General features: G+C 34.7%; 2 protein-coding genes across 2 annotated transcripts; both read right to left on the bottom strand.

The window, feature by feature from the left end:
* Positions 1–3,716: 3,716 nt before the first annotated feature.
* Positions 3,717–4,649, bottom strand: LOC102164683 (olfactory receptor 4A47-like). Its single transcript, XM_021081690.2, has one exon. It carries the CDS (start codon positions 4,644–4,646, stop codon positions 3,717–3,719), a length of 930 nt encoding a protein of 309 aa, XP_020937349.1. The 5' UTR covers positions 4,647–4,649.
* A 9,604-nt stretch (positions 4,650–14,253) lies between these two features.
* Positions 14,254–14,655, bottom strand: LOC146398992 (olfactory receptor 4A47-like). The gene has a single exon (XM_084979567.1). The coding sequence runs from the start codon at positions 14,653–14,655 to the stop codon at positions 14,254–14,256; it is 402 nt and encodes a 133-aa protein (XP_084835693.1).
* Between the last annotated feature and the right edge of the window lie 2,838 nt (positions 14,656–17,493).

Here is a 17,493-nt window from a genome sequence, read left to right as displayed (position 1 = left end):
GAAAAGAAAATCATGGACTTGGAGAATAGACTTGTGGTTGCCAAGGGGTAGGGGGAGGGATTTGGATGGACTGGGAACTTGGGCTTAATAGATGCAGACTATTGCCTTTGGAATGTATAGGTAATGAGATCCTGCTATATAGCATTGGGAACTATATCTAGACACTTATGATGGAGCATGATAATGTGAGATAAAAGAATGAATACTTGTATGTATAACTGAGTCAACATGCTGTATGGTAGAAAATTTGACAGAACACTGCAAACCAGCTATAACAAAAAAATAAAATCATTATGAATTAAAAAAAAGAACTAAGATGATCTCATTCATATTTTTATGATGTGACTATAAACTATAGCACAGTAGCCCAAAATATAGGCAAAAATATCATTGGATTCAGACTCACCTGGGTCATTTGAAATTACCCAGAGGTAAATAAAAGGTAAATATTTACCTTAAAAAAGATAAAGATGTCAATCCAATAACAACTAAATTAAAATCTCTAGAACTGCATCTTGAATCCTTCTGCATTTTACAAGAATTCTCACTAATTAGATTTTAACCAATTGGGCAATATAAATCTAAGTAAAATTTTTGTAATGGCAAATAATTCCCTATTTGGAAATTTCCTCAGAGTGATAAATAGTTCTGAGTTGGCTCTGAACCATAAAGTTATTTTCTTTTCTCCATTTAAAAGCCAAATTCAGAGTTCCCATTGTGGTGCAGCATAAATGAATCAGACTAGAAACTATGATGTTGTGGGTTCCCTCCCTGGCATTGATCAGTGGGTTAAGGATCTGGCATTGTCATGAGCTCTGGTATAGGTCACAGACATGGCTTGGATCCTTCATTGCTGTGGCTGTGGTATAGGCCAGCAGCTGTAGCTCTGATTAGACCCCTAGCCTGGAACCTCCATATACCACAGGTGCTACCCTAAAAAAGGCAAAAATAAAATAAAATAAAATCATAAAATAAAAATAAAAGCCAAAGTCATTTTATATCATGGTCATTTCTCAAAGTCACTTTTTCACTCCAGAACTTCCTCAGAGCATTTTTCAGCTCTAAATTTCTGAGAATGCATAGGTTAAGAGGTTTAGCAAAGATGTTATCATGATGTAAAATATAGCCATGACTTTATCAATGCAGTCAGTGGTGGTTGGGTACAAATATACAAATCATCATGGCCCAAAGAAGAAGATGATCACTGTGATGACAGTGATGTGAGAGAGACAGGTAGAGAGGACTTTGCATCTCCTCTCCAAGCTGTAGGACTTTAAGGAGTACAAGATGACTACATAGGAGTCCATCAAGAGAAAATATTTTAATAAGTAAACGAACCCAATGTTGACAGCAACAGAGACCAAGGGTATGTGTGTCCATGCAAACAAGTTTCAACAAAGGGTTTAAGTCACAACTAATGGTCTATATCATTGAAACTACACTGTAAAGAGGATTTGAGTGGTTCAAGGACAAATCCTCTAGCTCATGTCACTTGAAAGAGGAAGCCATATTTCTGTCACTCATGATGCTTTCATGCTACAGGGTTTCACACATGGCCACACAGCAGTCATTGGAAACCACTGTGGAGGAGAATGATCTCACAAGCACCAAAAGATGCCCATCAATGATGTGAATTCAGGGAGCTTCTGTTGTGGCTCAGTGGAAACAAATCTTACTAGCATCCATGAGGACACAGGTTTGATCCCTGGCCTTGCTCTGAATTGGTGTTGCTCTGAACTGTGGTGTAGGTTGCAGATGCAGCTTTGATCTGATGATGCTGTGGCTGTAGTGTAGGCCAGCAGCTACATCTTGGATTTGACCCCTAACCTGGGAACTTCCATATGCCATGGGTGTGGCCCTAAAAAGCAAATTAAAAAAAATGGGTTCTGAATAGCCCTAAAGAGATGAATTATTCTTATAGCAGGTATCAACTAGCACTGTAGAGGTCATGGATGAAGAACAGCAGCTATATACATGGAATAAGTGACACAGATAGGAAATGTAAGCACTACCCAAGATTATAAATGTGACTTGTTAACTAAAAATACATATTCTGACTGGATAACAGGTTTTTTTTTTCTTTTCTGCTATTTCTTTGGGCCGCTCTTGTGGCATATGGAGGTTCCCAGGCTAGGGGTCCAATCGGAGCTGTAGCCAATCGGAGCTGTAGCCATCGATCTATGCCAGAGCCACAGCAACGCAGGATCCGAGCCGTGTCTGCAACCTACACCACAGCTCATGGAAACGCCAGATCGTTAACCCACTGAGCAAGGGCAGGGACCGAACCTGCAACCTCATGGTTCCTAGTCGGATTCGTTAACCACTGCACCACGACAGGAACTCCCAAGGATAACAGTTTTTAATACTTCAAAAATATAAAATCTTCTGAAATTAATCTCCCTAATTGAATCTTATTGAAAATAAATGTTAACATTGTTTTATGACTTAACCATTTTAAACTTATTTTAAATTAATTTTAATTATAAAGTTATTTATCTTATTTATACTTGAAATTATTATTTTATTTTTAATAATTTTGAAATAGAAATATGCAAGTCTAGGGATTATTCTAAAAAATATGAATGAGGAACTGCTAATCTCACATATCAAAATGTGTTATATGTCAACCTGCATATGTAAAGAGATAAGTGAAACAGAAAAATTTTGAATTGAATGCAAGTACATTGGAAATTCAGGATAAAATAGTCAGGTTTTCAAATAAACGGCAAAAAGATAAATATGCAATTCTTTTTTTAAAACTAAAATTTAGAGAACCAACTAAAATTGTCTCTTTAATACATATATCAAAATACATTCAAGATGAATCAAAAGTTTTCATATAAAACATGTCATCAAAATGCTTTAAAAATTAAATTCTTAAAAAATTGAATCTTGGCATGAGTTAACCAGAATTTTTTTCCCAAGTAAGATGAAAAAACAAAAAATTGAATATAAAATGTAAACAAAATTGACATGCAAAAGCAGTCTACATAATATAAAAATTTAAAAACTATAACAAGCAAATATACATATGTTAAACACACTCATATTTGCAAAGAGTACTACCAGATCAAAATTAATAAACAAATTTAGGACCTTAACTCTGGGAAGGAAAACTGGAGAAAATGCTGAGAGAAACACAGGAACTTTATTCTAAACTTCATACTGTATTGTTTGGTTTTCATTTATGCTATTTCATTTTGGTTTTCATTTATGTTATTGTCTACTATACTCTAATTTTTTTGTCAACAAAAGAATTAAACTAAAATATGTGGATAATAAAACCAAAATATAGTAAAGAGGTCACCATATATAAAATTAAATATTTCAAATTGTATAAATAAAAACTTAAATGACAAGAATCTAAATAAAATCATACTGTTTCTGAACAAAGTAAAAAATATAAAGGCATAATATGAATAAAAATTAGTGTAATTATTTAATGATCTCCTCACTACTTCATTATGTATTGTTGGCACCTTACTGTATAGACTTTTACCTTTCTAGGTACAGTAAAGCGATGGTAATTATGTTCCTTACATCCTAGCATGGAAGGAAACTTACGAAAAGCACAGCTGTATAATTGTGTTCTTTAATTACAATTATCATAAACTCTCTGAAGAATAAGAAATCAGAATAAGATTTTAAAATGGCTCCTGCATTCAAAAGAAATGTATCTTGAGATCAAATGTCTCCCTTCATTGTGGATGTCGGATTTATTTACTATAATATATGAAGCTTTTTCTCCAGATCTTCTTCATAGCATTAGTCAACTCAGAATTTCTTAGACTGTAGATTAATGGATTCAACATAGGCGTTACAATTGTATAAAACACACTCAATGATTTATCAATGGGGAAGGTCATAGTAGGTCGTACATACATAAAAATACAGGGAACAAAGAAGCAGACAACAACAGTGATGTGGGAACCACAGGTCTGAAGGGCTTTTCGCCTCCCATCCTGATTCAGGTTCTGTAGAGACTGCAAGATGACTGCATAGGAGATGAGTAAGAGCAAAAATGTAATAGAACAGATCAGCCCTCCATTGGATGCAACTAAGAAGCCAGTCACATAGGTGTCAGTACAGACAAGTTTCAATAAGGGGTACATGTCACATATAAAATGGTCAATGACATTGGGGCCACAGAATGGGAGCCCATAAATAGTGCTCAGTTGAATTACTGAGTGCAGAAAACCTCCAACCCAAGACACCACCAGCAGCACAACACACACTCTTTGCCTCATGATAACCAAATAATGCAAGGGCTTACAGATGGCCACATAGCGGTCATAGGCCATGACCAACAGAAGGACAATTTCTGACCCACCAAAAAAGTGTTCAGTAAAGAGCTGGATCATACAGGATTGGAAGGATATGGTATTTTCCCCAAAGAATAAGTCTGAAATCAATCTAGGGGTAATAGAAGAAGAAAATGTGAGATCCATAAATGATAAGCTTGCAAGAAAAAAGTACATCGGTGAATTCAGGGTCTTACTGACAGCTATAGTCACAACAATCAGCAGGTTGCCCACCACAGTAAAAATATAGAACAGTAAGAACATAATGAAAAATACTTTCTGCTCCTTTGGATTCTGTGTGAGGCCCAGGAGGACAAAGTATGTCACATTGTTTCTTGGTTCCATCTAGTCTATACTGGAACTGACTTCACACATTAAAAGCAGTTTACCTATAAAACAAGGGGGATAACACCTTTTATTTATTGATACATTAGAAGAATATGTATGGAGTATATTCGTGTCCAATAGGTCAAAAATAATTGTGATTAAGGCCACATTTCCTACCCTCAGTGATGTTATACATAATGAGGAATCAGGCAATTCCAGATCCTTGTAATGAGTGTCATTAAATGTGTATTCACAAGGTGCTGAGTCATAGTGTAAGAATATATCAAGCTGGAATCAGAGAAGGCTTCCCAGAGGAAGTAAGCTTTAGCTGATTTTTTTTAATTGAAAGAATAAAAAAGATGGCTTACATCTGCTAACCCCAATTATAAATGGAGGGGAAAAATAACCTTTTACTGTATATCTCTGACAACAATATTCAATGTTCTATGATAAAACATAATGGAAAAAGAGTATTTTAGAAAATAGTGTATCTGTGCCATATTTTAGATTCCACATACAAGTAATATCATATGGTATTTGCCTTTCTCTTTCTGACTTACTTCACTTAGTATTAGAATCTCTGTTTATATCCAGGCTGCCATACCTATCTACAAAACAAAAACAGACTCACAAATATGGAGAACAAAATTATGGTTGCCAAGGGGATTGGAGGGAGTGGGATGGATTGGGAGTTTGGGGTTAGTAGTATTACATTTAGAATGGATAGGCAAAGAAGTCCTACTGTATAGCACAGGGAACTATATCCAGTCTCTTGTGATAGAATATGATGGAATATATCATAATAAAAAGAATGTGTGTGTGTGTATATATATATATATATATATATATATATATATGTGTATATATGTATGACTTTGTCACTGAGCTGTAGAGCAGAAATTAACACAACACTGCAAATCAATACTTCAATTTAAAAAAGAAAATTTCTTTAAATTTTTCATAAGAAAGGATTAAAAAAAAGATGGTAAAGGAGTTCCATGATAAAGTACACCATTTATAAAGTCACAATAGTGTAATATTTGAGACCCACTTAAGATAATTTACATAATCAGCATGGGTAGATCAAACCATGAATGGAAGATCGCTGTCCTGAATTTCCTCCAACCCCATTGATTACTCTTAGGGTCTTTAGGTGGATATTCCTCCCTTTCATGACCAATAAATGTGGAAACAGTTCAGTTGTGTGTCTCCAGCCCCTATCTCCCTCTTAATTTTCAAACCTATATATGCAACATCTCTAATTTTGGATATCTCTAGTTGGATATCAAGTTAGTATTTATAAAGATATATTTAAAATTGTCCACAATAAGAAAATGTATCCCCATCTCCTTAAATAGTAACACCTCTGTCGGGAGACATATTTCTACAATATTATTTTAGCCTAGTTGCTTTTATTTTCTATGCTGAAAACTTCATCTTATCCTGCTTTACTTTAACCCATATTCCTGCTTGAAAAGAAGTCACAGTGCTGGCAAATAACTTAAGCTTAAGAACAAAGACCTAAAGGCATAAGTTATTCATGTTGTCAGCTGAATGAGGACATAATGCATTGGTCTAGACATGCCAAACCTGTGCAAATTGGTACACCAGTTGCACAGCATGATATGTCCTATTAAAATAAGAGAGAGAGGAACATCATGGCCCCAAGTGGTTTATGAGCCATCATTAGCAGAATATGCATCAGCAAGGAGAACCAAGGTGCAAATCTAGACCTGTCTGGTTGCTACAAATAGGCATGCTGTTTGCTGAAGCACAAAGACTATTCTCTAGATGCTATGCAGAGACAGATAATGCCAACCTTCCTCAAATGCTAATGATTATTAAATGCCTAAATGTCAGAGTAAAAGCTTACCCATCTACCAGCTATGTGACTTTTAAAATAATAAAAAACTATATCCTGCATCTATAGCTCCCCTTGACCTAATCCTAAAGAGCACAATAAAAGCAGTGTGGTTTCTTCAGGTGGTGCTCTTGGTCCCTGAGACCTTGAGTGCCCCTGGTTCCCACCTTTAAGATAAATGTCTCTGTATCTTGTTTTATGTTAAATTTTTCTTAAGTTTCACAGCACCCATCTTAAGCCCTCACCTGCTAAGCTGTTCTCTGCAACCTTCTACATGATTGCTCAGACAAAACAATCTCACAGTGTTTGTTCTTCACTCCCAGATTGCTCTCATATTATTTATCGACTGTTAAATCCTATTGTCTCTACTTTCCTATTATATCACAAATTTTATCATTTTCTACTGCCATATTTCCTTCCTGGCCCACTGCAATAGCCTATTGCTATGTCTCTCCACATTTATTCTGTCCTTCAAAAACTATTCTCCTGAAGCATCCAAATGATGCTCTTTAAATATTACCTAATTATGTCATTCCACTGTTCAAAACTCCTGGAGTGGATTCCAGTTATGCACCCATAATTTAATGTATCACATTTAAAATTCGTAGTAGCAAGAAATGTAATCACCATTTCATAGTTGAAAACACCAAGGCTCAGAACATCTCATTAATTTTCTCTATGTCACACATTTTTAATAATAAAAGTACAACTGGACTCTAAATTTGGCATATTTCAAAGTGATTTAATACATTTTATAATAAAGAAAGTTACATGATTAAGAAGGCTGGTTCCCATTATTTGCCATTAGTCTTACCTTGTGGAAGCTTCTACTCAATCTGAAGGAAAATTTTTTAAAAAATTACTCATAAATACTTTGAATTGTTATTTTATCTAGTTTTATGACAAAGGGAAAAAACGCTGCATTCTTACTTGAGGAAATATTTTATTTCATTCAAATATATCTCCGTTTTGTCCATGGTGTTTTTTGATTATTTAGAAGAATGTTTTTAATTGGACTGTAGATTATTTGAAAGAAATTCCATGGTGCCAAAGAAAAAACAAATTTTTACAAAGGCAAAATGATGTATCAAAAAGATAAACAAATCCAACTAGAGATTTTCATAGTATTCATTTAAGTCAGAAAGAGAACGAGAAGTAACAGATGATATCACTCATATGTGGAATCTAAAATGTAGCACAAATGAACCTATGCACAAAACAGAAACACATTTATGGTCATAGAGACCAGACCTGTCTCTAGTGGCCACGAGTGATGTGGGAAGGAGTGGGATGGACTAGGAGTTTGGGGATTAGTAGATGCAAACTAGTACATTTATAATGCATAAGCCGTGAGGTCCTACCTACTGTATAGCACAGGGAACTATATCCAATATCTTGTGATAGAACATGATAGAAGATAATATGAAAAAAATAATGTGTGTATGTGTATATATATATGTGTGTGTGTGTATATATATATATATATATATATATATATATGTATATGTGATATATATACATGACTTGGTCCCTTTGCTGTATAGCAGAAATTGGCACAACATTGTAATTAAACTAAACTTTACCTTAAAATATATAGTACATACAAAAAAAAAAAAAAAAGACAAGCAACACCTATCTTTAAGTAGGAAGATAGCAACAAGTCATTCTCTGGGAAAATTTATCTCAAGTAAGTTATTTTCATACTGACTCCAAAGTAGAAAAATATTCCTCAGTTGTTTCTCTTTCTTACCCTTGTCATGTTTATGTGGCCAGACTAGTTGACCTGAGATTTTGAAAGACATATTTGTTCTGTTTTTTTTCTTCCCTTCATGAATTGCTTTATGCATAACAAAGGACCTCTTGAAAATTTGATATCAGTTCCTAAAGTGACATCACCTCTTTTTCCCAATATGGGTGAAGATCTCTGAATATTTTAAGACTTCTTAACATATGTATCAATGAGTCTTGGAATTGGAATATATCCAATTCAGGTTCTTACTTAAGTAAATTCACTGGGATTTTTCACAGCATTTAAAAGAACATCTGAAGGTAAATTTATTATTAGACCAAATAACATAATTATGGTCAGAAAGGTGTAACATCGAAAAAGAATAGCTTTATAACCATGATGAGACTATTGCCAGTCAAGAATAAATTACCCAGTCATTTTGTTCCAGTGAAGATTAATTTAGTAAATACATTCCCACTTGCCATAACACATTTTACTTTCCATTTATTTCATGCCCAGTATATCCCATCTTGACATTTGGTTAGATATATAAAAAAAAATTGTCATAGGAGTTCCTGCTGTGGCACAGTGGGTTAAGAATCCAACTGCAGCAACTCCATTTTCTGCAGAGACTTGGGTTTGATCTCTGGCTAGGTGCAATGGGTTAAAGGAGTCAGTGTTGCCACAGCTATGGTGTATGTTGCAATGGTTCAGATTCAATCCCTGGCCTAGGAATGTCCATACGCTGCAGGGGCAGACATAAAAATAAATAAATAAATAAATGTGAAAAATAAAAATGTATCATCAATTTAGATGTGATATCTAATTAATGTATCCAATTGTTTTTTTTTTAATTTAGGGTATCTATTTTATACCAAGAACTGTGTTATCTGTCATTTCACAGCTATTAATAAAAGAGGGAAAAACATGTAATAGATTTTCCCTGCATGGAATTTATATTCTTATGATAGAGTCAGACATAAAGAAGCAGACAGTTTAATAAAGTATTGGTAGTCTTATTCACCACTTATAAGGCAACAAATTGTGTACTGTGACAGGAATTAAGAGGGAGAATTCTATAATGGATAATGTAATCAGAAGAAGACCTTTGCTAAAAGGTGATATTTAAGCTGAGATTGAAAAGCTAAGAAATGGCTGCCACTGGAAACACTGTTACAGACAATGAAAGTAAAATTAAGTAAAGTTACCACACTTCAGAGATCAGGGTATATATATTAGAAAACTCAAAGAATTTCCTGGAAGTTTTTATTGAAGTAATTCATTAAAAATGAGTGAGAAGAGTGTGCAGACCTGTATTGCACCTGATTTTAATGGGAAAACATCCAACCTTACAACGTTGAGTCTGAGGTAAGCTGTAGATCTGTCATATATAGCCATTTTTATGTTGAGGTACATATCTTTGTTTGTTGAGAGGATTTTATTATAAAATTATTTTTAACCCAAAGAACATATTAAGGAAAAATTACAAACCTTAACTCCTACTAAAGAAAGTTTACTTATTCTTCCCACACTAGGAAAGAAAACAATTCCATTTGCAAATGCATCAAAATAATAAAATAATTAAAAATAAACTTAACCAAGGAAACAAAGTCTTATGTGCTGAAAACTGCAAAGCATTGCTGAAAGATATTATGGAAGACACATATAAATGGAAAATGTTAATGAACTGCAGTATTTAGTGTTATTGACGTGAATACTCCCTAAAGCGTTCCACAGATTCAATTCAATCCATACTAAAATCGCCTCAAAATAAATTTTAGAATAGGTTTTCCTTTTTTTAATTTTTTATTACTCAAATTAATTTATCACATCTGTATAATGATCACAACAATCTGTATAATGATCACAACAATCTGATTTCACAGGATTTCCATCCCACAGCCCAAGAACATCCCCCCACCCCCAAACTGTCTCCTCCAGAGACCATAAGTTTTTCAATATCTGTGAGTCAGCATCTGTTCTGCAAAGAAGTTCAGTCTATCCTTTTTCACATTGCACATGTCAGTGAAAGCATTTGATGTTGATGTCTCATTGTATGGATGACTTCACTTAGCATTGATAGTAAAAAAAAAAGAAAAGAAAAAAAAAGAATAGGTTTTCCTATTTCTGAAAAAAAAAAACAAACTTCAAAAAAGTTTTTTGCCAAAATAGAAAAATCCATCCTAAAATCTATGTGAAATCTCAGGGGATTCCAAATAGCCAAAACACTTTTTGATAATTACCAAAGTTGTTAATCTTATACTTCGTGATTCTGAATTGTTATGAAGCCATGGTATTCAAAACAGTAGGGTCTTTCCATATGGAGGGGAGTGTTTAAAGAGGATGGAGTAGGAAAACCCTGAGATCACCTCCTCCCTGAGCTACAACTATTTACAAGGCAACCGACCGACTACTGAAAACAATCTGAAAATGAGCAGAAAAAATCCCCTACAAATAAAAATAATTTTTTTAAAAGTAACCACAATAAGACAGGTAGGAGTGGTAGACACATGGAATGGTCAAATCCCATCCTCCAGAATCAGTGACCCACAGATGGGAGAATAACTACTATTCGAAGAGTTTCTCCCTAAGGGGGCTGGAACCTGAGCCCCACATCAAGCTCCCCAGTCCATAATTACTGCACCAGGAATATTATCCCCTAAAACATTTAGCTTTGAAGGCCATCATGGTTTACTTTGGGGAGAGTCAGAAGGCTGTGCAAAATAGATTCAACACTTAAAGGGCACACACAAAATCACACAGGTTCCAAGACAAAGGCAGAAGCAGTCTTTGGAAAATGCCTGGATCAAACCCACTTGTTGATCTTGGAGGATCCTCTTGGAGAGGTAAAGAACAACTGTGGCTTACCTGGGGAGATATATGCTGGCAGCATCCATTTTGGGGGGCTTCCAAAGAAAGGACACTGGTGTTAAGAAGCACCATTTTGGAATCCTCCCTCTAGCTTTTTTAAAATGATTTTTTAACCTTTTCCATTATACTTGGTTTACAGTGTCCTGTGAAATTCTACTGTGCAACAAAGTCACCCAGTCTTATCATACTTTTTTTCCTCACATTATCCTCCATTGTGTTCCATCATGAGTGACTAGATATAGTTCCCTATGCTAAACACAGGATCTTATTTTTTATTCACTCCAAATACAATAGTTTGCATCTATTAATCCCAGACTCCAAGCCCATCTCACTTCCTCACCCTCCCACTTGGCAACCATAAGTGGTAGCCCAACCAATAGCCACCAGCCCTGCCCAGCATTATTCCTAGGTAGACTCAGGCCAAACAAGTACCTGGCCTGTGACATAGCCCCAACCACCAGGAAGCCAGCTAATAATGTAGGAACTGTTGAGCCTTCAGACATCCCTGGGACCAGGATCTACTCACCAGTGGGCCAGCACTAAACCTAGAATCAACCCCACTCAGAGGTGCAGGCACTGGGCCTGGGAACACCTGGTCCCTGAACCCACCCTCCTACATGCATGTATCAGCTCCAAGACCTGAGACCCAAAAGCAGAGACTCTAGGACATGACTCCATCCATAGGTGAGACAACCGTAACCCCAGGACCCACTGAACCACTGTCTCCCCACTAGACACCAGCCATGAGACAATCAATTCTCTTCAGCCAGCTATATTAGGATTAAGTCCACTCACTTGTGGGAAGACACCAGCCTCAGAACCCCTGGGATCTTGCACCATCTATCAATGAGACAACACAAGCTCTGGGACCCTGGCCCCACAGCCAGAGACCCTAGGACCTGGCTCCACCTTCAGTGGGCTAGCACTGGTCCTGTGTCCTGTTCTTACCCACTAGTGGGAAAGCACCAGCCCCAGGATACACTGTGATAAAACTCCCCTCCCACAACAACAGCCACATACCATCATGGCCCTGCTGCCAGTCCTTTCAATCCCACCCACTCACCAGGCCAGCACCACCCTGGCCTGACCCTTCCCACCAGCAGAATGACATCAGCTCCTGTATATATTTCTTTGTGACTAGACTGCTTTAAACTTAATTTTTGGTTGTTGAAGTTTTGTTTATAACTTTTGGTTGTTGTAGTTTTGATTTTTTTTTTTTTTGAGAAAGAAAAGTGAGGACTTATTTAAGTAAGAAATACACCTCTTGAAGAGAAGCAGGCAGAGAGCGAATGCACTATCCTGTATTTCTCTGGCACACCAGTTATAAGGGGCATCCAATTGTATAGGCAGAATATTCACTGGGAAGGTGGAGTTTGAGAGTCATATTCCTTAATTTTAGAGAGTCATATTCCTTAATTTTCATTTCAGCTCCACCTTCCCAAAGGGAGGAAGGATTTTTTTGCCCTTATTTAACTTTGATCTGAAGTGCCATTCTATCAGTGGAGGATGGGTACTTCTTATCTGCACATTTAATTTTATTATAATGTTATTATAACGAGGGCTTCATGAGATTAACTTAACTGTAAGCTTAATTTGATCTTAAACTATAGTATCTAACTTATTTAAATTTAAACTTAATTTGTTTTTAATAATATTCAACCACAAATATGGAGGACTAGGGATAATTCTGAAAAATAATAGTAATGAAAGACTGCCATATCATGCATCAAAATCTGTTATATATGAAAACAATTATATTATGCATCAACCCACACATAAATAAAGATATCATTGAAACAAAATAGAGGTATTAATTTGATTCAGATATATTAGTACTTTAGTATTCAATAGCCAAGATTTCAAATAAATGGCAAAAAGATGATGATGCAACTTTTTTTGTCTTTTTATCTTTTTAAGGCCGCACCTGCAGCATATGGAGGTTCCAGGCCAGGGGTCCAATCAGAGCTGTAGCCACTGGCCAATGCCAGATCCACAGCGACTCAGAATCTGAGCTTCATCAGCTTCCTACACCACAGCTTAAGGCAATGCTGGATCCTTAACCCACTGAGCAAGTATTTATCAGCATTTATCAGGTACTAGTTGTTGAGAATGTAAACAAAATCATTCTCACAGACTGTGGGCAGGAGTGTAGCTGTACTTACTACAACTTCAAAGATGGCAGAAACTATGAATATATGCATTTTAAATGCATATATTACCTGACAATTGACTCAAATATGTATATCAATAGTTCAATTTCTAGGAACTTATACTTACACATGAAAAATATATACTTATTGTGAAATTTTATGTAATAGAAAAAATTCAGGGGCAACATGAAAAGGAATGGTAGATTAATTTTACTGTATATTTATAAGGAAGTATTGTGCACTATCAGAAAAACTAAGAATTAGACCTACATGGACTGCTATTGAAATATCATCCAGATATTGCACACACAAAAAAATAACTTTACATATGCAGAATAAAATACATATATTTAAACACAATTACATTCACACAGATTATTATATCATGGATCTTAAACAGATTAAGTGACTCCCTCTGGAGAAGTGGAATGAAAAATATACTGAGACAAATAAGAAATTTATTCTATACTTTATCCAATTTTCTATGGCTTTCATCTTTACTATTTAGTATTATCTATTACATTTCAATTTTTCTTTAAAAAATAGAATTATATTACAATTGTGTATATTACACAACTAAAATTTATAAAGCCTTATATACCATTAAATATCTTATATGTCATAATAAAAAGAATAACTTAACTGGTAAGAATAACAAAAATAATACACCCTCTGAAAATAAGTAAAATACAAAATGCATAAATTGGTTAAAAACAGTGTAACTATATAAATATGTCCTCACAATTTGTTACATCTTATTGATTCTTCAATATGGGCATTACACCATTCTAGGTTATATGATAAACAAGACATTATAGACCTTACATTGTACCATAGAGGGAAATGGTTATTAATAATACAATTGTAGAACTGTATTCTTTAATTGTACAGTTGCACTATTTAATTATAATTATCATAAATTCATTGATGGAGAGGAAATCAGAATCAGACCTAAGAAGACTTCAGCATTCCAGGAATGAAGTCAAATGACCCCTTTCATGGTGGATTATGCACTTATGCACTAGGAGATATATTTCTTCTCCAGAGATTCCTCATAGCATTTTTCATGTCTGAATTTCTCAGAGTGTAGATTAATGGGTTCAGTATGGGGGCTATGACTGTATAAAACACACTTACTGACTTGTACATGGAGAAGGTCTTATCAGGTCTTCCATACATGAAGACACAGGGAACAAAGAAGCAGACAATCCCAGCAATGTGGGAACCACAGGTCTTGAGGACCTTCTGCCTCTCTTCCTGACTCAGGTTCTGTAGACCGTGCAAGATAACTCTATAGGAGATGGGTAAGAGCAGAAACACAAAACTGCAGATAAGTCCTCCATTGACCACCAATAAGAGATCAATGATAGAGGTGTCAGTGCAGACAATTTTCAGTAAGAGGTATATGTTACACATATGTGATCAATGATATTGGGGCCACAGAATGGAAGCTCATAAATAGTGCTCAGTTTAATTATTGAGTGCAGAAAACATCTAACCCTGGATACCACAAGCAGCATGACACACCCATTGTCCCATGATAACTAAATAATGCAAGGGCTTACTAATGGCCACATAGCAGTCCTAGGCCATCACCAACAGAAGGAAGACTTCTGATCCACCAAAAAATTGTTCAGTAAAGAGCTGCATCATAGAGGATTGGAAGGATATGATATTTTTCCCAAAGAACAAACTTGAAATCAGGTAGGGAAAAATAGATGAGGAATAAATGACATCCATAAATGATAAAGTAGCAAGAAAAAATTACAACGGTTAGTTCAGGGTCTCACTGTAAGTTACAGTCACTACAATAAGCAGGTTGCCCACCATAGTCAATATATAGAAGACCAAGGACATCACAAAAAAGACTTTCTGTTCCCTTGATTTCTGTCTGAGGCCCAAGAGGATAAAGTGAGTCAAATTGTTCCTTGTTTCCATTTCTTTGGTTTCATCTCTTCTATATAGGAGTTGATGTCAGATATTATAAACTGTTTACCTATAAATCAAATGAATTTTTTAAAAAATTACATGGATTATAAACTTAAATTCATTTGACCAAAAATGCACCTAGCAAATTTATTTGCATCAAATCTGTCATAGATATTATGATCACCATGTTGAATAATACATGGTTCATTGTTCTCAGTGATAAGATATATAATAAGAGTTCCACTCATACAGACTATTTTAATAAGTGTCAGAATAGAATATTCACATGGATATGGGGTCACAGTTCAATAACATCTAAATCAACTCTAGGATCTGGGACAGCTTCCCAAGGAAAGCAATACCTTTGCTGGGTTTTAAAGGAGAAAAAATAGAACAAGAGTGGATGGAAAGGGCATACCATTAAAGATGCAGCATGTATAAAATCACTTAAATTAATTGACATATTTAAAGTGAGGAGAACAAATGTTGAATGGATCTGTGTATACAACAACCTAATTGACATCTCCAAAGGGGTATCAATTTAATATTTATTAAAATAAATTTTTAATTTTCCAAAACAAATCTATTCTTTCCTAGGTGTTCTCCATCTCATTACATGGTAAAGAATAGTTTCATGAAAGGGAAAGTTAATATTCCAAGAATACCTATCAATTTTATGCAAAACTATATGTCATATGCTATGTTCATTCTTAGATGTTTTATATATATATATATGCAGCTATCTATACATATATATGTGCATCTATATAATACATATACTTATAAAATCACACAATGTATAATATTTAACTTTTAGAGTAACAGGTATTACTATCCTCAATTTTTAATGGAAAAAACAGGCTTAGAATATATAATTTCCTCAAAGTAATATATTTTTCAGTGAGAGAAATGGAATTATAATCTGACTTCAAAACGTCTCTCATTCCAGAAAAAGGTTTTCAATTTTTCAATTGTTATAAATCCTAGTGTATAATTTCCTACATTTTGAATTTATTTACACAACAGAAAAGTCTGCCATCCACTGTCAATTATTATAAGTTTATCTTTTGGATTCTTGTTCACAGTCAGTAGGGAGTCTTTTTAATTACCTCATAAGGATCTGGAAGTGTCTTTTCAAATCAGTGCAACCACCAAGTATAAAAACCTGCATAAGTTCTTAAAGACATGCTTGATTTCACATGATTATGTCTGCCCATTTTCTTCAGAGTCTCCTAAATATTTAAGAAAATTGTTATTACTCACACTGTAGATTTATCTTAAAAGAATTCCACAATGCTCACATGAAAAAAAATCCACATTAGGAAAATTAATCCAAAGGGCAAAAAATCATCATCATATATGAAGTTAACAAACATATATTTTAAAAGGGAAATTGTTCTCTGGTAAGCAGTTTCTTTCCTTATCTCTTCAAAAATTTAAAATAAATAAAGAAAATTTACCATGGAGTTTTATTTGCCACCTCATTCTATGTGTTACCAAGGAAAAATAAATTTTACTGAGATGTTAAGAAGACACTCTTGAAAAACCTCACATTTCTGGAAAGGATAGAACTTTCTCTCTGAAGGAGGCAAAGATTCTGGGTCATCTTGTACCTTCTAACCATATATAGCAACTCATGTACTTGAAGTGTGTCCAAGATTGATTCTTGCATAATTATATTCACTGTGATTTCCATAAACTCTTAAAGGAACATCTCTGTGTAAAGAGGCTGTTAGATCAGTCACATAATTTGAGTCAGGAAGATGTAATAAAGAGAAAAAGAAAGCTTCAGAAGCAATGTCAAACTTTTGCCAGTAGAAAATAAAAACTACCCCTGTCATTTTGTTCCAAAGAAAATGAATTTATCACTTTAGCCATAGGAAGATTTCTTTCATTTTATTTAATACTCATTTTTTCTCCCTATAAGTTAGGGGTTGGGTATGTTAAAATTATACCTCCAATTTAGATGCAATAACAGTATTTGTGCATTTTTCAAATTTAATTCAGGACCTACTTTGTGTCAGGCTTTAAGCTATGAACTGGAGATAAAGCACTTAGTAAACAGAGAAAAAAATCAGGATAAAAGTACCTCCTGCATCAAACTTATAATGCAGTCATTTAAAAAGTGAACAAATTATTAAGGTAATTATAATCTAATCATGCAAATAAAGCAAAACCCATGGTACTGTAATAAAATAAGAGGGTGAGTCTACTGTGGATAATAAGTTAGTAAAGAGGAGATCTTCATAAAAGGTAGTATGTTAGCTGAGATCCAAGAGATGAAAAGCAGCCATCACATGAAGCTCATGGTTTAAGCTCCAACAT

Source organism: Sus scrofa, chromosome 10, assembly GCF_054392235.1.
Source record: "Sus scrofa isolate SSC_HxYL_T2T_F1_AM1 chromosome 10, Sscrofa_HxYL_maternal_Yorkshire_Landrace_v2.0, whole genome shotgun sequence".
Classification (NCBI taxonomy): domain Eukaryota; kingdom Metazoa; phylum Chordata; class Mammalia; order Artiodactyla; family Suidae; genus Sus; species Sus scrofa.
Note: the sequence above shows the minus strand (reverse complement) of the source record. Positions and strands in the feature narration are given on the sequence as shown.

Coding starts and splice junctions, on each gene's coding strand:
- LOC102164683 (XM_021081690.2), bottom strand. CDS start 4,646: ATGGAACCAAGAAACAATGTGACATACTTTGTCCTCCTGGGCCTCACA.
- LOC146398992 (XM_084979567.1), bottom strand. CDS start 14,655: ATGTGTAACATATACCTCTTACTGAAAATTGTCTGCACTGACACCTCT.